This window comes from Cetorhinus maximus, chromosome 23 (assembly GCF_964194155.1).
Source record: "Cetorhinus maximus chromosome 23, sCetMax3.hap1.1, whole genome shotgun sequence".
Taxonomy (NCBI): Eukaryota; Metazoa; Chordata; class Chondrichthyes; order Lamniformes; family Cetorhinidae; genus Cetorhinus; species Cetorhinus maximus.
The window spans coordinates 26,324,199-26,348,444 of record NC_135901.1 but is presented as its reverse complement, the minus strand read 5'-3'; the positions used below and the strand labels follow the sequence as shown (position 1 = coordinate 26,348,444).

Here is a 24,246-nt window from a genome sequence, read left to right as displayed (position 1 = left end):
ATCATCACCCACTCCTCAATAAAACAAACCCTTGACACCAATGTCCTTGCAAACTACTGCCTCATCTCTAACAACCCTTTCCTCTCCAAAGTCCTTGTCACCTCCCAAATCTATGCACCTTTTTCCCAGAACTCCATGTTTGAAACCCTTCAATGAGATTTCTGACCTTGCCACAATATTGAAGCAGCTCTTATTGAAGTCACAAATTACATCCTATGTCAATATGACAGAGATAAATTCCCTCTCATTGTCCTTCTCATCCTGTCTGCAGTCTTTGTTACCATTGACCAAACCATCCTCCTCCAATACCTCTGCACTGTTGTCCAGCTGGGTGGGACTGCATGCTCCTGATTCCTTTCTTATCTTTTTTTAATTCATTTCTGGTGCGCGGGCTTCAGTAGCTGGGCCAGAATTTATTGCTCATCCCTAACTGCCTTTGAGAAGGTGCTGGTGAGCTGCCTTCTTGAACCGCTGCAGTCCATGGTGTACCTAACTGTTATTAATGGCGACCGGACTACCCACAATCCCGTGCCGTCTCAGAAACCGCTCTATCTGCCCCGGGTTGGCGGCAGTTCCGCGCATGCTCGGCGGGTCCTGGTCTCTTTGTTTGAGGTTGTTCCCGGAGAGAAGCCGGAAGCGGCGGATAGTGAGAGTGGAGAATGTTCATTGTTTAACATTCGGCTCTGGGGCCGCACTCGGGATTTGTAAACCCCGCCCCCGCCCCCGCCCCCCGCCCGGGGTTTATTAACCCGCTCCCGACAGTGACCTCTCACCTGACACCTCACAATGCCCAAGTGACTGACGGCAGCTCCGGACCAATAAGAACAGCGGGGGCGGGATTGGAGGATCGAACGAGAGCTGCTGGTCCTCCAGCCAATCGGAGTGAATGAAGGGCGGGGCATGCGCATTGTGGGTACTGGAGCCGGAAGGCCTATGCAGAATTTCTATCCTGTGTCTTAAGTGATGAGTTTCCTAAACTCCTTTTACAGGAGGTTAGATGGGGAGGATCTACAGACGGGAAAATCGTAACAAACATCACATCATGATCTGACAGAGTCACCAGATTCATCAGGACCTGAATATAATCAGCCTTTCAATGTGCAAGGAGAAATGTTTGTCTGTTTCTGTCTGTGGGGAAAATTTTCAAAGATCAGTGTGGCTGGAAAAGCACCGAGACACAGACACACCCGAATGAGAGTGTTCCAGTGAACTGACTGTGGAAAGAGCTTTAACCGGTTATACAGCCTGAAAAAACATCACAGCATTTGCAGTGGGCAGAAACTGTACACGTATTCTGTGTGGACGAGCTTCAACTGATTACCCAACCTGGAGAGACACAAACGTATGAAGGACACCAGCACCATGGAGAAACCGTGGAAATGTGATGACTGCGGTAAAGGATTCAATTATCCATCCCAGCTGGAAATGCATCGACGCAGTCACACTGGGGAGAGACCATTCACCTGTTCCCTGTGTGGGAAGGGATTTACTCAGACAACCAAACTCATGTTACACCAGCAAATTCACACTGAGGAGAGGCCGTTCAGCTGCACTCGCTGTGGAATGAAATTCAGGAGTGCGTCCACCCTGCTGAGGCACCAGCAGCTTCATACTGGGCAGAGGCCATACACCTGCTCCATATGCGGGAAGGGATTCAGTCAGTCATCTGGACTTTGCACACACCAGCGAATTCACACTGAGGAGAAGGCATTCAGCTGCGCTTCCTGTGGAAAGAGATTCAGGCAGTCATCCGAGCTCAATGAACACCAGAGAATTCACACTGGGGAGAGGCCATTCATCTGCACCGTGTGTAGGAAGGGATTCACTCGGTCATCCCACCTTCTGAGACACCAGCGAGTTCACACTGAGGAGAGACCATTCAACTGCACTTCCTGCGAAAAGAGATTCAGACAGTCATCCGACCTCAAAGCACACCAACGAGTTCACACTGGGGAAAGGCCATTCACTTGCCATGTGTGTGGGAAGGGATTCACTCAGTCATCCCACCTGTTGACACACCAGCGAGTTCATAAGAAACTACAGGGGTCGGATTCTGCTGTTATTGTTTGCTCTTAATCACATCCAGGATTGCTAGTCTGACAATATTTGGTTTGTTCCTGTTGATACCAACAAACCCTATAACTGGCTGGAGTTTAATGTTGTGGAGATGTCACTGATTTTCGGGGCTGCATTGTCCTTTTTTAAAATCAACATCTGTGGATCTTTCCCCTTAATTCAAGAACTCTCACCAGGAACTCATTTACAATAAAATTATGATCTTTTACTTCAATCCTAAATTGATCTTTGGTGTAAAATCTACAATTCAGTGTCTGAAAGGTTCCATGATTAACATCTGCAATTAGAAAGTGATGATTAATCCTTGCTGACAATTCTTACTGACTTACATATTCTTCACAGTGACACCTCCGTTATGAAATTAAATTATCACAGAACATTAAAGAAAACTGTAAAATATTTTACAGGCAGTTGTTCAATAAAAGCTTCAACAATCAACATTGATATTGAAGAAGTTTGGAAGTCGCTGAGTTCAATCATTTCTGACACAGCAGCAGCAACATTTGGTAAAGGTGGAACCCACAACAAAGGCTGGTTTGAGACCGACTCAGCAGAGATGACATCTGTCATTGAAGCAAAGAGCAAAGGCCACCTGATGCACAACATAAACCTAACAGCTGGAACACTGCATAACTTGGAATCTCTGAGATAGTCGTGCAAAAGACAGAGAGATACTGTGTAAATAAACAATGGATCAGCCTACATCAAGAAATCTAAACTGCCTGTGACAATGGAAATCTGTGTGCTCTGTATGATGGGATCAATTGGGCACTTGGTCTGAACATCACCAAATTTGCCCTCCTGAAATTGGCAGATGGTGAAGTACTCACCGACAGAAGTAAACAGTATATAATTTAACAGTACTGTGAGCTGTACTCCCGTGAGACTCCCATGAGTCACTGTGGGTGACCTTAATCTACATATAGATTGAACAAACCAAACTGGCGATAATATTGTGGAGGAGGATTTCCTGGAGTGTGTACATGATGGTTTTTTGGACCAATACATTGAGGAACCAACCAGAGAGCAGGCTATCCTAGACTGGGCATTGTGCAATGAGAAAGAATTAATTAACAATCTTGTTGTGCAGGGTCCCTTGGGGAAGAGCGACCATAAAATGATAGAATTGTTCATTAGGATGGAGAGTGAATATGTTGAATCCGAAACTATGGTCCTGAATCTGAATAAAGGGAACTACGAGGGTATGAGGTGCGAGTTGGCAATGATTTATTAGGAAACTTTACTAAAAGGATTGACAGTGGATTGGCAATGGCTAATATTTAAGGAACATATGCATAAATTACAACAATTATTCCTGTCTGGTGCAAAAATAAAATAGGAAAGGTGGCTCAACCATAGATTACAAAAGAAATTAGGGATATTATTAGATCCAAAGAGGAGACATATAAAAATGCCAGAAAAAGCAGCAAGCCTGAGGATTGGGAGCAGTTTAGAATTTAGCAAACGTGGACAAAAAGATTGATCAAGAAGGGGAAAATGGAGTATGAAAGTAAACTTGCAAGGAACATAAAAACTGACAGAAAACACTTCTATAAATATATGAAGAGAAAAAAATTAGCGAAGACAAATGTAGGTCTCTTACAGTCAGAAATGGGGGAAATTATAACGGGAAACAAAATGGCAGAAGAATTGAACACATATTTTGGTTCTGTCTTCACAAAAGAGGACACAAATAATTTCCCAGAAAAGTTAGAGAACCAAGGGTTTAGTGAGAGGGAGGAATTGAAGAAAATCAGTATAAGTAAAAAAATGGTGCTAGAGAAATTAATGGGGTTAAAGGCTGAAAAATCCCCAGGGCCTGATAATCTACACCCCAGAGTACTAAAGGAAATGGCCCTGGAAATATTGGATGCATTGGTGGTCATCTTCCAAAATTCTATAGACTCTGGAGCAGTTCCTACAAATTGGGGGTGGCAAATTTAACCCCACTGTTTAAAAAAGGATGGAGCAAAAAACAGAGAGTTACAGACCAGTTAGCCTAATGTCAGTAGTGGGGAAATTGCTAGAGCCTAGTATAAAAGATGTGATAACAGAACATTTGAAAAGCATTAACAGGATTAGACAAAGTCAGCATGGGTTTATGAAAGGGAAATCATGCTTAACTAATGTACTGGAGTTTTTTGAGGATGTAACTAGTAGAATAGATAAGGGAGAACCAGTGGATATGGTGTATTTGGATTTCAAGAAGGCTTTTGCTAAAGTCCCACATAAGAGGCTAGTGGGAAAAATTAAAACACATGGGATTGGAGGTCATATACTGACATGGATTGAGAATTGGTTGACAGACCGGAAACAGAGAGTGGGAATAAATGGGTCTTTTTCCAGGTGGCAGGCGGTGACTAGTGGTGTACCGCAGGAATCAGTGCTTGGGCCCCAGTTATTCACGATATATATAAATGACTTGGGTGAGGGAACCAAATGCAATATTTCCAACAAAAACAGAAAATGCTGGAAAAACTCAGCAGGTCTAGCAGCATCTGTGGAGAGAGAAACAGAGTTAATGTTTCGAGTCCATATGACCCTTCTTCAGAGCAATATTTCCAAGTTTGCTGATGACCCAAAACTGGGCGGGGTTGTGAGGAGGATGCAGGGAGGTTCAGGGTGATTTAGACAAGTGTGTGTGGGCAAACGCATAGCAGATGCAGTATAACGTGGATAAATGTGAAGTTATACACTTGGTGTGAAAAACAGAAAGGCAGAGTATTATTTAAATGGTGATATATTGGGAAATGTGGACGTACAAAGGGATCTGGGTGTCCTTGTACACCAGTCAATGAAAGTAAACAGGCAGCAAGCAATTAGGAAGGCAAATGGTATGTTGGCCTTCATTGCAAGAGGATTTGAGTTCAGAAGTAAGGATGTCTTGCTGCTTAATACAGGCCTTAGTGAGACCACATCTGGAGTATTACGTACAGTTTTAGTCTCCCTACCTGAGAAAGGATATACTTGCCATAGAGGGAGTACAGCGAAAGTTCACTAGGCTGATACCGGGGATGGCGGGACTGTTGTATGAGGAGAGATTGGTTTGACTGGGCCTGTATCCACTAGAGTTTAGGAGAATGAGAGGGGACCTGATTTAAATGTATAAAATTCTAACAGGGCTAGACAGACTAGATGCAGGGAGGATGTTTCCCCAGGCTGGGGAACAGAGAACCAGGCTCCACAGCCTCAGGATACGGGGCAGACCATTTAGCACTGAGATGAGGAAAAGTTTCTTCATTCAGAGGGTGGTCAACCTGTGGAATTCTCTGCCGCAGGAGGCTGTGGAGGCCGGGTCACTGAGTATATTCAAGAAAGAAATTGGTCAATCTTTGGACATTTGGGGCATCAAAGGAGAGAAAGCGGAAATATGGCGTTGAGATAGAGGATCAGCCATGATCATATTGAATTGCGGAGCAGGCTCGAAGGGCCGAATGGCCTACTCCTTCTCCTGGTTTCTATCAGACAAACATCTCCCAGTCTGTGTTTGATGCTCTCCAGCAGGTTCCTGTCAGAGTTGAGTTGGACGAGGAAACCTCATCATCACTTGAGCTGGTAAAGGCCATTAATTGTCCAACGAGCAGAAAGACACCAGCAAGGATAGGATTCCAGCTGAACTGCTCAAGCATGGAAAGTCCCATCTACCGCCACACCTTCATCATCTCCTCCTTCTCTGATGGAAGGTAGGATCCATTCCACAGGACATGCATGACACAAAATTCACAATGTACAAAAACAAAGGTGATAGAGGTGACTGCAACAACTACAGGGACATCTCAATTTTAAGCATCACTGTGAAGGCCTTCGCTAGAGTCATATTTAAAAGACCCCATCTACTTGCAGACCGAGTGTATACAGAACAGTCTACAGGAATCGGCTTTCCTGAAAAAATGGGCACCGACCTTTTCACAAGCTTTGTTTGCAGCAGCAACTGGATCTCAGAGAGTTGTACATTAGGCCACACCCACCAACAAAAAACACGAGGGCTTAAAGGGGCCTTGCAGCTGTCAGGAAACAGTTGGATCTCCACGGCAGCCACTGCTTCCTCAGAGCTCGTGAGCCCAAAATATCATATCTGATCCCACTGTGGGTCACAACCCTCAGCTTGGGAAGCCTTGACTTAAACTGAAACTATAAAATGGGAACGGGTTTTTAACGTTCTTGTCACAGTCTAAGCATTTAAGCCCACTCTCTCTCTCCCTCCAGTGTGAACTCACTGGTGTGTTTGGAGGCTGGATGACTGAGTCAATCCATACATGGAGCAGATGAACGGCCTCTCCCTGACGTTCATGTGCTAATGACTTCCAACTCAAATGAGTAATTGAATCTCTTCCCACCTCCCTACATTAACATGGTTTCTCCCCAGTGTGACTGAGCTTGTGCCTTGACAGGCCAGGTGATCGGCTGAAACTCCATCCAGGGATATGGGGAAAGAGTGGGGAGAGTGGGATTAACCGGATTGCTCTTTGAAAGAGCCAGTGCAGATTCGATGAGCCGAGTGGCCTCCTTCTGTGCTGTACTCTGATGAGATCCTATGATTCTATAACAGGATAATGATTCATAACAAACACCAAACGTTTGAATCATAGAGCTGAGAAGGTGGCCCTTCAACCCATTGTGTCTGTACTGCCTCTGAAAATGTTACCATTCTGACCCATTCCCCTGACCTTTCTCCTGAGCCCTGGAAACCTTTCCTTATGAAGTAAAAGTCAAAATCACTTTTGAAAGTTATTATTGGATCTGCTTCCACCAGTCATTCAGACAATGTGTTCCAGATCATCAGAACTCACTGAGTAAAATAATCTCTCCTCATTTTCACCCTGGAATTTTTGCCAACTATTTTAAATCTGTTTTCTGTGGTTACCAACCATCCTGCCAATGGAAACAATTTATCCCTATTTAGATGAAAACTCTTCAAAAATGTCCACACCTCTATTCAATCAGTCCTTAATCTTCTCTGCTCTGAAGAGAACAATCCCAGCTTCTCCAGTCTCTCCACATAATGGAAACCCCTCATCCCTGATACTACTCTGGTCAATTTTTCGTGTACTCTCTCCAAGGCCTTGACATCTTTCCTGAAGTGTGGTGCTCAGAACTGAACACAATATTTGAGCTGAGGATTAAAAAGTGATTGATAAAGATTCAGTGTGACTTCCTTGCTTTTGTTCTTCATGTCTTCATTAATAAATGAAGGACTCCATTGGTTTTTTTTAAGCAGCTTGATCAAATTTTCCTGTTACCTTCAAAGATTTGTGTCCATACATTCCCAGGTCACTCTGTTCCTGCACTCTGTTTAAAATTGTACCATTTCGTTTATACTGCCTCTCCTCATTCTTCCTTCCTAAATGCATCATTGACTGTGAATCACTTTGGGATGTACTGAGGGTGTGAAAAGTGCTAAATGAACACAGGAACTATCACCTCCACATACTGTCCACAGGGCAGTTCTCCTGTTGCAGTGGGACCAACATTCATGTTTTAACTAACACCACCGAGAAAACTGGATTAATCGGTCACTCGTCTGATTGCTCTTTGTGGAATCTTACTTTGTTCAAACTGGCTGTCGTGAAATGGTAACAACTTGTATTTATATAACACGACTATTGTAATAAAATGACCCAAGGTGCTTCAGAGGAGTTTCATAAAGAAGAATTGGACCCCGAATCACATAGGGTGACATTTGAGTAGATGGCCAAAAGGTTGACTGGAGGGGCAGATTTTAACAAGCATCTTTAATCGATAGAGAGCTGGAGGGGTGGAGAGGATTAGGGAGGGAATTTCAGAGCTTCATGCCTGGGCATGGCCACCAATGGTTGAGTAATTAAAGTCAAGGATGCCAAAGAGGCCAGAATGAGTTATCTCAGAGGGTTGTGCCACTGGGGATTACAGAGGCGGGAAAGGGTGAGGTCATGGGGGGATTTGAAAGCAAGGATGCAAACTTTAAAATTGAGACATGGCTTGACCAGATGCCAATGTAGGTCAATGAGTACAGGGGGTGATGGGTGAAAGGGACGTGGTGTGAGAAAGCACCCGGGCAGCAGAGTTTTGGATGATCTTATGTTTCCGGGTGGGGACAGGATGAATGTGAGAGGCTGGTCAGGAATGTATTGGAATTGTCAACTCGAAAGTTAACACGGGCATGGATGAGGGTTTCAGCAGCAGATGAGCTGGGGTAGGGTGGAGACAAGCTCATCTTCCTGTCAAATTTGACACCAAGATTATGAACAGTGTGGTTTGGCCTCAGGCAGTTCCCACGGAGAGGGATGGACTCGGTAGTTAGGGATTGGAATTTGTACTGGTGACTGGACAATGGCTTTGGTCTTCCCAATTTTTAATTGGAGGAAATTTCTGCTCATCCAATACGGGGTGTGGGATAAGCAGTCTGATAATTTAGTAATAATGGAGGAATGGAGAGGGATGGTGTTGGGGTAGAGCTGGGCGTTGTCAGTGTGAAAACTAACACGGTGCTTTTGGATGATGTCAACTAGTGGCAGCTTGTAGATGAGAAATAGGAGGGACCAAGGGTAGATTCTTGGGGGACACCATGTTCAAGGACTTTGGAGAGGAAAGGGAGATTGGAGATGGGGCAGTAGTTTGCAAAGATGGCGGGATCAAAGGTTGTTTTAGGATGGTTGATGCTGGTGCATTTAAAGGTGAGAGGGACAAAACCAAAAGAGTGAGAGAACCATTAACAATATCAGCTAACATGGGGAAGTCGGGTGGTCAGCAGATTAGTGAGATTGGAGTCAAGGGAGCAGAAGGCAGGTCTCACGGACAAGCTAAACTCTGAGGAAGTTAGAAGATAGGAGAGAAATTGGAGAGAGATGCGAGTTCAGGGCTCGGACAAGGAAGGGCTTCAGAGACAGTTTGTCCCGGTGGGCTAGTGGAAGGGCGGAAAGCAGCAGAGGCAGCTGATCAGATTGTCTCAATCTTAGTGACAAAGAAGTTCCATGAACTCCTCACACTTGTTGTTGGAGGTGAGGATGGAGGAGACAGGAGAGAGAGCTTCAAAAGGATATTAAAAAGATTCAACACAGTGTTTAATACAAAACTGATTTATTTGACCTTTATCCAGAATATCAACCACTATAACTGGGCTGGAGTTTATTATCAGCAGAAACAGACCCAATGAACATGGTTCAGTCTTGGATGTAATTAACAGCAAAATCCAATCACTGTAATTATTTGTGAACTCGCTGGTGACTCATCAGGGTGGATGACCGAGTGAATCTCTTCCCACACACGAAGCAGATAAATGGTCTCTCCGCACTGTGAACTCGCTGGTGTTTCTGCAGGTGGGATGACTGAGTGAATCCCTTTCCACACTCAGAGCAGATGAATGGCCTCTCCCCAGTGTGTGCTCGCTGGTGTACAGTGAGTTCAGATGACCACCTGAACCCAGTGCCACATTGAGAGCATCTGAATGGTCTCACGTCAGTGTGAATACGTTGATGGCGCATCAGTTCCCCAGAACTTTTATAGCACTTCCCGCAGTCTGGGCATTTAAAAGGTCTCTCATTACTGTGAACTCGCTGGTGCCTCAGCAGGTGCGATGACTGAGTGAATCCCTTCCCACACTCGGAGCAGAGGAACGGTCTCTCCCCAGTGTGAATTCGCTGGTGTACAGTGAGTTCACATGATTGCCTGAACCCAGCCCCACAGTGAGAGCACCTGTACGGTCTCTCGTCAGTGTGAAAACGTTGATGGGACATCAGTTCCTCAATACTTTTATAGCACTTCTCACAGTCTGTGCATTTGAAAGGTTTCTTGTCGGTGTGAATTTGCTGGTGTCTCATCAGGTTTGATGAACAAGTGAATCCCTTCCCACACACAGAGCAGGTGAACGGTCTCTCCCCAGTGTGACCTCGCTGGTGTATAAGTAGGGTGGATGTCTGAGCGAACCCCTTCCCACACTTGGGGCAGATGAATGGCCTCTCTCCAGTGTGAACTCTTCGGTGTGTCAGCAGGTCAGATGAATTAATGAATCCCTTCCCACACTCGGAGCAGGTGAATGGCCTCTTCCCAGTGTGAACCCGCTGGTGTTTTCGCAGGTAGTTTGACTTTGTGAATCCCTTCCCACACTCGGAGCAGGTGAACGGCCTCTCCTCAGTGTGAATTCGCTGGTGAATTTCCAGCTCAGTTGGGTATTTGAATCCATTCTCATAGTCCCCACATTTCCATAGTTTTTCCCCAGAGTGAATGGTGCTTTTTGGTTCCATGTTCAAAGGCTGATGATATTCAGGTCCTGATGAATTGAGCGACTCATTCAGATCCTGATGTGATGTTTAGTTTGAGTTTCTGAACTGCAAATCCTCCCTCTAATCTCCTGTGCAATTGATTTAAAACAGGAAAAAGAGAGTGAGAGAACCCACACATACCAAAGGCAGGTTGTGAAACTGAGCTGAATGAATCTGAATGGTAAGTTGTGCAGCCGGAACTAGGAACAAGTGACCATGAAAACTGCTCGATTGTCGTAAAAACCCAACTGGTTCACTAATGTCCTGCAGGGAAGGGAACCTGCCACCTGGTATAGGCCTACACAAGATTCTGGACACTATGGGAGGATAGAGAGAGAGAGAGAAGTGGGAGAGGCAGGTAGTAAATGAGAGACCAACTCAACCATAACTTTGACAGAAACTCGTAAACCCTCAACCTCCAACACTTGGAAGGACCAGGGTAGCAGGTGTACGTGAACACCATCAACTCCAAGTTCCCCTCCAAGTCACACATCGTCCTGACTTATCTGACATCCAGTCCTGGATGAACAGAAATTTCCTCTATTTAAATATTGGGAGACTGAAGCTATTGTCTTCATTCCCTGCGGTAAACTCCACTCCCTAGTCACCAACTCCATCCCTCTCCCTGGAAACTGTCTGAGGCTGAACCGGACTGTTCATGATTTTTATGTAATATCTGACCCCGAGATGAGTTTACAATCACATATCAGTGTTATCACCAAGACTGCCTATTTCCACCTCAGTAACATTGCCTGACTCCGTCCTAGTCTCAGCTCATCTGCTGCTGAAACTCTCATCCATTCCTTTGTTACCTCTAGACTTAACTATCCTAATACACTCCGGGATGGCCAACCTCCTACATTCAACCTCCCTGTAATATGCTGCCTGTGTGCTTACTCACAACAAGTCTTGTTCATCTCTGTGCTCACTGACCGACAAAGGTTCCTGTTTAAGAAGCACCTACATTTTAAAACTTTTAGCCTTATTTTCAAATTCCTCCCTGGCTGTTCCCTACCTCTGTCATCTCCTTCCACCTCACAACCCTCCGAGATATCTGCACGCATCTAATTCCAACCTTCTGAACATTCTTGATTTTAAACAAAAAAAGAATTACCTGGAAAAACTCAGCAGGTCTGGCAGCATCGGTGGAGAAGAAATCAGTTTCTCCACCGATGCTGCCAGACCTGCTGAGTTTTTCCAGGTAATTCTGTTTTTGTTTTGGATTTCCAGCATCCGCAGTAGCTTTTAGCTTTTTGTTTTTATTCTTGATTTTAACTGTTCCCACACCTTCAGCTTCCATGACTGAGGAATTTCCTCCCTAAACCTCTTTGCCTCTCGACTTCGCTTTCCTCCTTTAAGATGCTTCTACCTATTTCGCCACAATCTGGTCACCTGCCCTAACATTTCCCGATGTGTCTCAGTGTCAAATGTTGCTTTGAAACAGTTCTGTGAAATGCCTTGGAATATTCTAGTACATAAAGGCACTATATAAATACACATTGTTGTTGTTGACTTGGACATATATCACTGTTCCTTCATCATCGCTGGGTGAATAACCTGTAACTACTCATCTTACATCATTGAGGGAGCACCTTCACCACACGGACTGCAGCGGTTCAAGAAGGTCAGACATCATCTTCCCCACAGGTAACTGGGGATGGGTAATATCTGCTGCTGTTAGTGACACCCAATCCCAAAGATAAATTTTAAAAATATGTATATGTAAAGAAGATTGAAAGCATCTACAGAAATACTTTTTCCTAAAACAATACTCTTTTACATTGTCTGAACAGTGTCCGTTCAACAATCTTATCTCCTGAAATCTACCTCCCTCGACAATTTCGCATTGGAAATTTCTGGGTCCAACTGGGTTCCAAAGTCCTTGGGGTTAAACCCAGCAGCTTCTCCTCCAGCTCAAACTGATGCAAAAAAAACGATTTTCAAAAGGGAACTGGATAATCACCTGAAGAGAAAAACACAATTGCTGGACTATGAGGAATGGGCAGGGGAGTGGGACTAACTGATTTGGTGTTGCAAAGAACCAGAATGGGCACGATGGGCTAAAGGGCCTCCTGTTTTTTGTTATCATACTCTGATTCTATTAAATAGACCTGCACTGAAGGCCAGGGACTTCTGTAACAGCCACACTGCTACAAACCAGCTCTTAACTGGTCTGCCTGTGTCTCTGAGCGCCGCCTGCAATAAAATAATAGCAAAATACTGCAACTGATGGAAATCTGAAATAAAATGAGAAAATGCTGGAAATATTCCACAGGTCAGGCAATATCTGTGGAGAGAGAAACAGAGTTAATGTTTCAGTGTGTTCATGAATTATGGGGAATAAAAATGGTGCTGAATTTGATGATCAACATAAGCTCAGAAGTAGAAGAGAAGTGGAAGAGAAATGGACTACAGCGCAGGAAAAACAATTCCTGACTGAAAGATACTGTGGGAAGATAAAATTGGTAAGCCAGCAGCACATGGTTGAGGGAAGGGCGGCCGTGGAAAATGCATTTTTACATGGTCGATGAAAGTAACAGTAAAATACTAAACATAACTAAAATATACCCATTAATTAGACAACAGCAGAGAGGTTATCAGCCAGGGCAGAGGTGAAAAAGAGCAATGGATGGACATGGATTCAGATCCACAGTGGAGGTGTCACACCAGCCCCAGAGCCATGGAACCTCTCACAGACAACAGACCATAGCATTAAATGCTTTAAATTGTAGATGGATGCTGAATAATACTCCCCTCTGTAACAATTCCACTGTTTTCATTTTTAAAATCTCCTGCTGGAGCCTGCAGCTGGAAAGATATCAGAAGCACTGGAGTCAGAGAAAAATCTCCCAGTTGAGGAAATACCCGGGGAGCGGGGTGATGTCACTGTGTAATTGTCGGCGTGTGATGACATCACAGACACGAACACAGAACATTCTGGGTCTGTGCAAACCAGTGATCACCACACATAATGAAGGATGTGAAGGTCCTTGAGAGGGTGCTGAGGAGATTTACCAGAATGGTTCGAGGGATGAGGGATTTCAGTTGCAATGTTAGGTTGGAGAACTGGGGTTGTTCTCCTTGGAGCAAAAGGAGACTGAGGAAAGAGTTGATAGAGGTGTACAAGCTTATAAGAGGTTTATATAAGGCACAAAGAAAAACTGTTCCCATTATCTGATTGTAAAAGGATTATGAACACAAATAGAAGATTTTGAGCAAGAGATACAGGGGGAATGGGAGTAAGAGCTTTCTTTACACAGAGAGTGGTGATGACCTGGAACTCGATGCTTAAACTCAAAGGCCGATGATATTCAGGTTCTGATTAATCGAGACTTAATGTTATGTTTGGTTTGAGTTTTCTGTCTCCAAACCCTCTTCTAGCCTCCTGTAAAAGTCGTTTCCAAAATCCATCCCTGTCAGTCCAGGATAGAAATTCACAGCATTGATATACAAAATAATAAGGGGCATAGATAGAGTAGATAGGAAGAAACTTTTCCCTTTAGCGGAGGTGTCAATAACCAGGGGGCATAGATTTAAGGTAAGGGGCAGGAGGTTTAGAGGGGATTTGAGGAAACATTATTTCCACCCAGAGGGTGGCTGGAATCTGGAACTCGGCCTGAGGGGGTGGTAAAGGCAGAAACCCTCATAACATTTAAGAAGTATTTGGATGAACACTTGAAACGCCATCGCATACAGGGCTGCGGGCCAGGTGCTGGAAAGTAGATAGGTGCTTGGTGGCCGGCACGGACACGATGGGCCGAAGGGCCTCAGCGTCTCTGACATTCTCTCCTCCTGCTGACAGTGTGGTGACCGCGCATGCGCAACCCCCATGCCGATGGCGGCCGTTAACCTGAGCCTTTCACCGAGAAAGGTACCGCTCCGTTAATGCAAACAAAGTACCTGCAGCTTCTTGTTTATGGCGTTGAGGCCTCCACTGGGTGTTTGTGAAGCCTCCCCTCCCACCCACTGCCCCTAACGCTGCCTCCGCTTATCCGCCTCCTTCCCGCCTGAAGATGAGACAAATAAGCGTCTGTCCCTGGACATCACCCGCACTGCGCATGCTCCAGATCACAATGCCCGGCGAGTGATTGACGGCAGCTCCGGACCAATAGGAAGAAGGGGCGGAACGAGAGCGACTGGTCCTCCAACCAATCGGAGTGAATGAGGGGCGGGGCTGAGCCGGGATCTCTCTCATTTGCTGAAATTCTGCATCACTTTGGAAGCTGATTTGTCTCAAACTCCAGGAGAAAACTGGACCTGTGGTTTCCTCTACATTGGAGAGACCAAACGCAGACTGGGTGACCGCTTTGCAGAACACCTTTGGTCTGTCCGCAAGCATGACCCAGATCTCCCTGTCGCTTGCCATTTCAATACCCCACCCTGTTCTCATGCCCACATGTCCGTCCTTGGCTTGCTGCATTGTTCCAGTGAAGCTCAACGCAAACTGGAGGAACAGCACCTCATCTTTCGACTAGGCACTTTACAGCCTTCTGGACTGAATATTGAGTTCAACAATTTTAGATCATAAACTCTCTCCTCCATCCCCACCCCCTTTCCGATCCCCCCCTTTTTTCCCCAATAATTTATATAGATTTTTCTTTTACCACCTATTTCCATTATTTTTAAATGTATTTCCATTCATTGTTTTATCTCTACCTTTTAGCCTATTTCGATCCCTTCCCTTCACCCCATCCCACTAAGGCTATCTGTACCTTGCTTGTCCTGCTTTCTACCCTTAATTAGCATATTCCTTAGATAATATCACCGCCTTCAACACCTCTTGGTCCTTTTGTCTATGACATCTTTTGGCTATCTCCACCTATCACTGGCCCTTTATCCAGCTCTACCTGCCCCCCCCACCTCCCCCCCCCCCCCCAAACTCCCTTAAACCAGCTTATATTTCACCTCTTTTCTATTTTTACTTTGTTCAGTTGAAGAGTCATACGGACTCGAAACATTAACTGTGTTCCTCTCCGCAGATGCTGCCAGACCTGCTGAGTTTTTCCAGGTATTTTTATATTTGTTTTGGACCTTTCTGTTCGTGGCTTTAAACAAATGAGTACACACCCTGAGTGTGGAAGAAACATTTCAACATTTGTTACTGAAATGGATTCATTCAAGACAGACAGCAGGGATTATTTCAGGAAATTACACAGTGTAGCGATTGTTTCTCTTTGAACTCATCCCTTGGAGAACAGTGTGAATTAGTGGAAGAACTCACAAGATGTTTAACGCTCCTTCTATGACTGGAACCATTTAATTCCAGCCGATCTGTTGGTCCGGTTTCAACCGGGAGAGTTTGATGAGTTCCCACAACTCACACAATGGGAGTGGACAGCCAGACCCGCCACACCTGCCTGACATCAACGCAGAATGAGCTGGAGAGCTGTCTCCACTCACCAGGAATGTCTGCAATGTGGTTCTGACTCAGAGGTGGGAATATGAAGTTGTTCTTTATTAATAACCGTAAAAGTTACTGTCAGATCTCCTTTGTATACCCACTTCATTATCCAAAAAAAGTCTTGATTTTACTTTTGCAACTTAATAGTACTTACATCATCTAACCACCTCCTTCCTTGTGAGAGTGCTGAACTACAGTAGCTGAAGAAGCCTAGCTATCCTCTACCAAGCCTCTCCTCATCCTTTCAGAATGAAATCATTCCTATCTTTGTCCAGTATTTTCCATTATCCTTAAATAAATTGTCTCAGGTTATGACTGATTCTGCATTATGAATCTAATCAAACTCCTCCAATGTTCATTCTAATTGAGTTTTATTAATGGTTAATTGTCAACTATCACATCTGCTTGTGTTTCTGCCTTATCTTCATGTTCAGCCTGGTTTTGCTCGGGTGAACTTTCTGTGGTCAGAATTCAGTTCAGTGACCCCTGTCCAGCTGCATGTATTCTCTCAGGGTAACTGGATTTGTGTCCATGGTGTCTGTGTTCAACATTGAGTCATTGTTTGATACATAACCCATGCAGTGAAATCAGAAACAACTTGTTCACATAAAAGGTGATGCAGATCTGGACCAATCTCCACAAAAGGCTGGGGGTCAATTGAAATTTTCAATTGGGAATTGATAGGTTCTTGTTAAATAAAGATATCAAAGAAAATGGATCAAAGATGGGAAAATGGAGTTGAGGTGCTGATCAACTATGATCTAATTGAATGGGGGAACATAATTGTGGGACTGAATGGCCTCATCTTGTTCCTATGTCCCAGCTGCTGTTCCTCCAGCAATGATTATCTCAGAGCAGGGCCAGTTTGGGATGTCACTGTGGGGCAGGATTGTCAGTATCCAACCTTGAGCTGTCCCAGAAAGGGGCAGTTTGTGATGTCGCCTTGGGGTGCAGTATGTTCAGTGTCTGATTCTGAGATGCGCCAGGAAGGGAAGTTTGTGATGTTCCTGTGGGGTGCAGTATGTTCAGCGTCTGACTCTGAACTGCCCTCACACATCCTGCTCTGACCCACAGTAATCCAAAAACAAAGTCCAGACACAAACATTACTTTCATTTTCTAATTGTTTTACTGGGATTCACCACATTCATGGTAGATTCCATTACTGGAAGTAAGCTTTTTAGAAAGTGACCCTTCCCGCTTTACTTTACATAACATGCAGATTAAATGTATATGAGTATTAAACTTCAGCCCAGTTATTAACATAAGCAGCAACAAGCCCCAACTGTGAGAATGCAGTAGAAATAACAGCAGAACCTAATCCCTGCAGTCATTTGTGAATTCGCTGCTGTCTCAGCAGGGTGGATGATAGATTAAATCGCTTCTCACACACAGAGCATGTGAAAGGCCTCTCCCCAGTGTGAATATGCTGGTGTTTCAGCAGAGCGGATGAGCCAGTGAATCCCTTCCCACAGACGGAGCAGGGGAATGGCTTATCTCCAGTGTGAGTGCGCTCGTCTCTCAGCAGTTCCCTTTTGCTCTCCTCACAGTCAGAGCATTTAAACAGTCTCTTAACAGTGTGAACAAGTTGGTGTGGAATCAGGGCGCTTATCCAAGTGAATCCCTTCCCACACAGGGAGCAGGTGAATGGCCTCTCCCCAATGTGAACTCGATGATGTTCAATGAGGTGGGATGGATTAATGAATCATTTCCCACATACAAAACAGCTGAATTCGCTGGTGTGTCAGCAGGTTACTTGTGTTTTTAAAACTCTTCCCACAATCAGAACATTTAAATGGTCTCTTATCAGTGTGAACAAGCTGATGTTTATTGAGCTGCGATGACTGAATGAATCCCTTCCCACATGCAGAGCAGGTTAAAGGCCTCTTCCCAGTGTGAGTGCTCTGGTGCCTCAGCAGTTCCCTTTTGCATTTAAAGCTCTTGTCACAGTCAGAACATTTAATTGATCTCTTATCAGTGTGAACTAGTCTGTGTGAAATGAGGCTACTTGACCGAATGAATCTCATCCCACACTCAGAGCAAGTGAACGGTCTCTCCCCAGTGTGAACTCGCTGGTGTTCTGAGAGGTGGGATGAATTAATGAATCGTTTCCCACAAACAGTACAGCTAAACGGCCTCTCACCAGTGTGAGTGGGTTGATGTCTCAGCAAATTTCCTGTGCTTTTAAAGCTTTTTCCCACAGTCAGAACATTTGAACAATCCCTCATCGGTGTGAACTACATTGCAAATGTATGAATCCTCCCTGCCCAAATCGCTCTATTCATCTCCTGTTGTTTCTCATCCAGATTCAGCACCAGGAATTGCTTGGTGCCGCGCATGCGCAAAGCTCCGGGCGTGCGGCGAAAACCCCGCCCCGCGTTCACTCCGATTGGTTGGAGGACCAGCTGTTCGGTCCTCCAGCTCCGCCTCCTACTGGGCCGGAACTGCCCTCAATCAGCCGGGCATTGTGAGGTGAGAGGTCAATGTCGGGAGCGGGTTAATAAACCCCGGGAAAGGGGGGCGGGGTTTACAAATCCCGAGTGCGGCCCCAGAGCCGAATATTAAACAATGAACATTCTCCACTCTCACTATCCGCCGCTTCCGGCTTCTCTCCGGGAACAACCCCAAACAAAGAGACCAGGGGGAGACAGTGGCCTAGTGGGAATGTCACTGGATCAGTAATTCAGAGGCCCACTCATTACCACTCGCTGCGTCAAAAGAAGTTCTTCCTCACATCCCCCTTCTGTATCTCTTGCACAAAATCTTTTTGATTAGTTAATGGGAACAGTTAATCTTTATCTACCTTGTATAAAACTATCATAAACTTGTACACCTCCATCAAATCTCCCAGCAATCTGCTTCACTCCAAGGAGATCAATCCCGATTTCTCCAACCCAACCTTGCAACTATAATTCCTCATTCCTGGAACCATTCTGGTAAATCTCCTCTGCACCCTCTCAAGGACCCTCACATCCTTCATAATGTGTGGTGATCACTGGTTTGCACAGACCCAGATGTTTTGTGTTTGTGTCTGTGATGTCATCACACGCCGACAATTGCACGGTGACATCACCCCCCTCCCCGGGTATTTCCTCAACTGGGAGATTTTTCTCTGACTCCAGTGCTTCTGATATCTTTCCAGCTCCCGGCTCCAGCAGAAGATTTTAAAATTGAAAACTGAAATTGTTTCAGAGATGGGTATTTTTGACAATTCATCTGCATTTTAGAGCTTTAAGTTCTATGCTCTGTTATCTGTGAGAGGTTCCATGACTCTGGGGCTGGTGTGGCTACTGTGGATCTGAGTACGTGTCCATCCATTGCTCTGATTCACCTCTGCCCTCCCTGATCACCTCTCTGCCATTGACTAACTTCCTCTGTCTCTTCTAATGGGTGTGTTTTAACCATGTTTAGTATTTTACTGATAGTTGTACTGATCATGTCTATTTGAGGCTTCCAGCACTGGCCATCCCTGACCATGTGCTGCTGGCTTCCCAGCTTTATCTTCCCGCAGGATCTTTTATATTCAGGAATTGTTTTACTTGCACCATAATTGATTTCTTTTCCTTTTGTTTTATTGCTGGCTTTTCTCACAGAACCGAGTCTGGAAACACAGACGGACCAACTAAGAGCTAGTTTGTAGCAGGATAGGCATTGATGGCAGACGTTCGCCCCTGGCCTCCACTACAGGTCCATTTTCTTCGAGTCATATAGAAGGAAGCTCTTTAACTCATTGCGCCCATGCTGGCTCTCTCTGCAAGATCTGATCGGTTAGTCCCACAAGACCAGCATATATTACCAATCCCCAGTTACCTGTGGAGAAGATGTTTGACCTTCTTGACCTGCTGCAGTCTGTGTGGTGAAGGTGTTCCCACAATGTGTTAGGTAAGGAGTTATAGGATTTTCACCCAGAAATGAAGGACGTGTATTTATCTAGCGCCTTTCATATAATACAACATTCCAATGCATGTTTCACAGGAGTATTCTAAAGCAATATTTGACACCGAGCCCACATAAGGAGATGTTAGGGCAGATGACCAATAGTTTGGTCAAAGAGTCAGTTTTTAAAGAATATCTTAAAGAACAAAATAGAGGTGGAGAGGTTAGGGAGGAAATTCCACAGCTTATGGCCTTGGCAAGCAAGGTGGGAGTGATTAAAATCAGGAATTCTCAGGAGGCCAGAATTAGAGCAGTGCAGATATCTCAGAGGGTTGTGTGGCTGGAGGAGATCACAGAGATAGGGATGAATGCAGCCATGGGGGGGGATTTGAAAGCAAGGATGAGAAATTTAAAATGTTGGTGCTTCTTAAATGAGGTGTTTGTAGGTCAGTGAGCACAGGGTTGATGTATGAATAAGACTTGGTGTGAGTAAACACACAGACAGCAGTTTTGGATGACCTCAAGATTACAGGAAGGTTGAATGTGCAAGGCCGGCTGGAAGTGAATGGGGATGGTTAAGTCCAGAGGTAACTAAGGATTTTTTTTATTCATTGACGGGATATGGGCTTCGCTGGCTGGGCCAGCATTTATTGCACATCCCTAGTTGCCCTTGAGAAGGTGATGGTGAGCTGCCTTCTTGAACCGCTGCAATCCACGTGGTGTAGGCACACCCATAGTGCTGTTAGGGAGGGAGTTCCAGGATTTTGACCCAGCAACACTGAAGGAATTGCCGATATATTTCCAAGTCAGGATGATGAGTGACTTGGAGGGGAGCTTCCAGGTGGTGATGTTCCCATCTGTCAGCTGCCCTTGTCCTTCTGGATGGTAGTGGTCGTGGGTTTGGAAGGTGCTGTTAAAGGAGCCTTGGTGAATTCCTGCAGTGCACCTTGTAGATGGCACACACTGCTCTTACTGTGGATTGGTGGTAGAGGGAGTGGATGTTTGTGGATTTGGTGCCAATCAAGCGGGCTTCTTTGTCCTGGACAGTGTCAAGCTTCTTGATTGTTGTGGGAGCTGCACCTGCGACCCTGGTCCTTCTTGGTGTGGAGGTTAAGGGTTTGGGGTGTTCTGTCAAAGTTCTGACTGAGTTGTAGAAAAATAAAATCTCTCTCGCTTACCGCCTGCTTCTCCCACCCCTCTCTCTTCTCCCATAGAGGCCAGAGTCTGTCGACCCAGCCCATGTGGCAGGTTCCCTTCCCTGAAGGACATTAGTGAACTAGTTGGGTTTTTATGACAATCCAGCAGTTTTCATGGTTATTTTTGCCTTGTGCCGGCTGCACAAATGACCAGATTCATTCAGCTCAATTTTACAACCTGCTTTTGTGTTTTTGTGGGTTCTCCCTCACTCCCTTTTTCTGTTTTAAATCAGCTTTACAGGATATTAGAAGGGAAGGATTTGCAGTCGGGAAACAGAAACAAAACATCACATCAGAATCTGACAGAGTCGCAGAATTTATCATAACCTGAATATCATCGGATTTTGAACATGGAAGGAAAAAGCACCGTTCACAGTGGAGAGAAACCATACATGTGTTCTGGGTGTGGACAAGGCTTCATCCGATCATCTGACCTGTTTGAACATAAATGCAATCACACTGTGGAGAAACCATGGAAATGTGGGGACTGTGGGAAGGGATTCAGATCCCCATCTGAGCTGGAAACTCATCGGCGCAGTCACACCGGGGAAAGACCATTCACCTGCTCTGTGTGTGGGAAGCGATTCATTAATTCATCCAACCTGTTAAAACACCAGCGAGTTCACACCGGGGAAAGACCGTTCACCTGCTCTGAGTGTGGGAAGGAATACACTTCTTCATCCTCCCTGGTGACACACCAGCATGTTCACACTGACAAGAAACCTTTTAAATGCTGGGACTGTGGGAACTGCTATAAAAGTTCCTGGGAACTGATGTCCCATCAGCGTGTTCACACTGATGAAAGACCATTCAGGTGCTCACACTGTGGGATTTGGTTCAAGACATTATCTGACCTCACTGTACACCAGCGCGTTCACACTGGGGAGAGGCCATTCACCTGCCTCGCGTGTGGGATGGGATTCACTCGATCATCCAACCTGCTGAGACATCAGCGAGTTCACACTGGGGAGAGGCCGTTCACCTGCCCTGAGTGTGGGAAGGGGTTCACTCACTCATCCAACCTCCTGACACACCAGCGCACTCACACTGGGGAGAGACCATTCACCTGTCCCGAGTGTGGGAAGGGATTCACTCAGTTAGGCAGCCTGCTGAAACACCAGTCTCTTCACACTGGGGAGAAGCCGTTCATCTGCTCCGAGTGTGGGAAGGGATTCACTTGGTCATCCCACCTGCTGGAACATCAGCGAGTTCATACTGGGGAGAGGCCATTCATCTGTTCTGAGTGTGGGAAGGGATTCACTCAGTCATCCATCCTGCTGAAACACCAGCGAGTCCACGCTGGGGCGAGACCATTCATCTGCCCAGAGTGTGGGCAGGGATTCGCTCGGTCTTCCCACCTACTGAGACATAAACAAGTCCACACTGGAGTTACAACTTTCAAATGTCCAGACTGTGGGAAGTGCTTTCCAAGTTCTCTGGAATTGAAGTCTCATCAATGTGGTCATACTGATTAGAGATGGTTCAGATGCTGTCATTGAAATATAGTGTTCAGGCAATCATCTCAACTCACTGTACACCGGTGTCACATTGGGGAGGGGCTGTTCACCTGCCCCAAGGGTGAGAAGGAATTCATTCAGTTATTGCACCTGCTGAGACACCAGTGAGTTCACAATAAACACAGTGACTGGATTTTGCTGTTAATCACATCTAGGACTGAACCATGTTCACTGGGGTCTGTTTCTGCTGATGTTGAACTCCAGCCCAGTTATGGGTTTAGTATTGTGGAGAGAAGTCAAATAAACAGCTTTGTGTTTCACAGTGTGTCGAGTCTTTTTAATATCTCTGACGAGTTAGTCCCTGTTGAAGTGCCCTTCACTCCCTTGTCTCCTCCATCCTCACCTCCAACAAGTGTGAGGAGCTCATGGAGCTTCTTTGTCACTGAGATTGAGATAATTTGATTGGCTTCTCTCCTTCCACTAGCCCACAGGGCCAATTGACCTCAAACGCTCCCCCCTCGACACCTCAACCCGCATTTTTCTGCAGTTTCTCCCATGTCCCCCCTTTCCTTCCCAGTGCTTATCTTGAGAACGAGACCCAACTCTTGCTGCCTCAGCCCTATTCCCACTAAGCTGCTGACCATCCAACTTTCCCTGTTCACTGACATTGTTAATGGTTCTCTCTCTTCAGGTACTGCCCCTCTCCCCTTCAAATCTGCCATCATCACTCCTTCCTCAATAAAATCAGTCCTCTACCCCAGTGTCCTTACAAACTACTGCCCCATCTCTAACCATTCTGTAATCTCCAAAGACCTTGTTACCTCCCAAATCCATGCCCAATTTTCTGGGAACCCCATTTTTGAACCCATCAAATGTGCTAAAGTATTGAAGCAGCTTTTCTCAAAGTCTCAAAATGCATCGTATGCGAATGTGACCAAGGTAAACTCTCCCTCACTGTCTTATGTCCTTTTTGACCTGTCTGCAGTCTTTGACACTGTTGACCATGCCCCTCTACTGTTGTCAAGCTGGTTGGGACTACACACCCCTGACACCTTTCTTATCGAATTGTAGCAAAAGAATAACCTGCAGTAGCTGTGATTATTTGAGCCACATTTTTACAAACTGACTCTGGGTTTGTGTCACTGAGCTTTGAGATAAAAATGTTCTATTATCAGTCTCACATTGACTGTTTCTTACAGACCAAGTGTTTCTAAATATTGGAGAGACCAAACGCAGACTGGGTGACCGCTTTGCAGAACACCTTCGGTCTGTCCGCAAGCATGACCCAGACCTCCCTGTCGCTTCCCATTTCAACACCCCGCCCTGCTCTCATGCCCACATGTCCGTCCTTGGCTTGCTGCATTGTTCCAGTGAAGCTCAATGCAAACTGGAGGAACAGCACCTCATCTTCCGACTAGGCACTTTACAGCCTTCCGGACTGAATATTGAGTTCGACAATTTTAGATCATGAACTCTCCCCTCCATTCCCACCCGCTTTCCGATCCCCCCCACCCCCCTCCCTTTTTTTCCCCAATAATTTATATAGATTTTTCTTTTCCCACCTATTTCCATTATTTTTAAATGTATTTCCATCCATTGTTTTATCTCTGCCTTTTAGCCTATTTCGATTCCTTCACCCCATCCCACCCCCCACTAGGGCTATCTGTACCTTGCTTGTCCTGCTTTCTACCCTTAATTAGCACATTCCTTAGATAATATCACCACCTTCAACACCTTTGTCCTTTTGTTTATGACATCTTTTGGTTATCTTCACCTATCACTGGCCCTCTATCCAGCTCTACCTGTCCCACCTTCCCCCACCCCCCCCAACCCCCCCCCATGTCAGCAGAATCTCATCTTAATTTCCCCAGATTTAGACAAAGATGAACAAAGACTTGGTCTCTAATGGCAGCCCAATTAACCACAATCCCGTACGGTCCAGAAACCTGGTGGGTCGCACATGCTCGGAGAGTCCTGGTCTCTTTGTTTGAGGCTGTTTCTGGAG

General features: G+C 45.4%; 2 protein-coding genes and 2 long non-coding RNA genes across 4 annotated transcripts in view; 3 read left to right on the top strand and 1 right to left on the bottom strand.

The window, feature by feature from the left end:
- The window catches only part of LOC144697374 (uncharacterized), a 232,790-nt gene that overhangs the window by 7,565 nt on the left and 200,979 nt on the right, over positions 1-24,246 (top strand). The gene's annotated exons all lie outside the window — the stretch shown is intronic.
- Positions 1-24,246, top strand: part of LOC144697459 (uncharacterized) — a 296,931-nt gene that overhangs the window by 215,371 nt on the left and 57,314 nt on the right. The window lies entirely within an intron of this gene.
- LOC144698445 (uncharacterized) lies at positions 794-22,559 on the top strand. Its single transcript, XM_078570386.1, has 4 exons — positions 794-2,064; positions 5,581-5,759; positions 18,019-18,184; positions 21,111-22,559. The coding sequence occupies exons 1-4, from the start codon at positions 1,345-1,347 to the stop codon at positions 22,257-22,259; spliced, it is 2,214 nt and encodes a 737-aa protein (XP_078426512.1). The 5' UTR covers positions 794-1,344; the 3' UTR covers positions 22,260-22,559.
- LOC144697032 (uncharacterized) lies at positions 9,122-14,378 on the bottom strand. Its single transcript, XM_078568813.1, has 2 exons — positions 14,214-14,378; positions 9,122-10,402 (listed from the first exon to the last, which is right to left on the bottom strand). The coding sequence occupies exon 2, from the start codon at positions 10,293-10,295 to the stop codon at positions 9,258-9,260; it is 1,038 nt and encodes a 345-aa protein (XP_078424939.1). The 5' UTR covers positions 10,296-10,402; positions 14,214-14,378; the 3' UTR covers positions 9,122-9,257.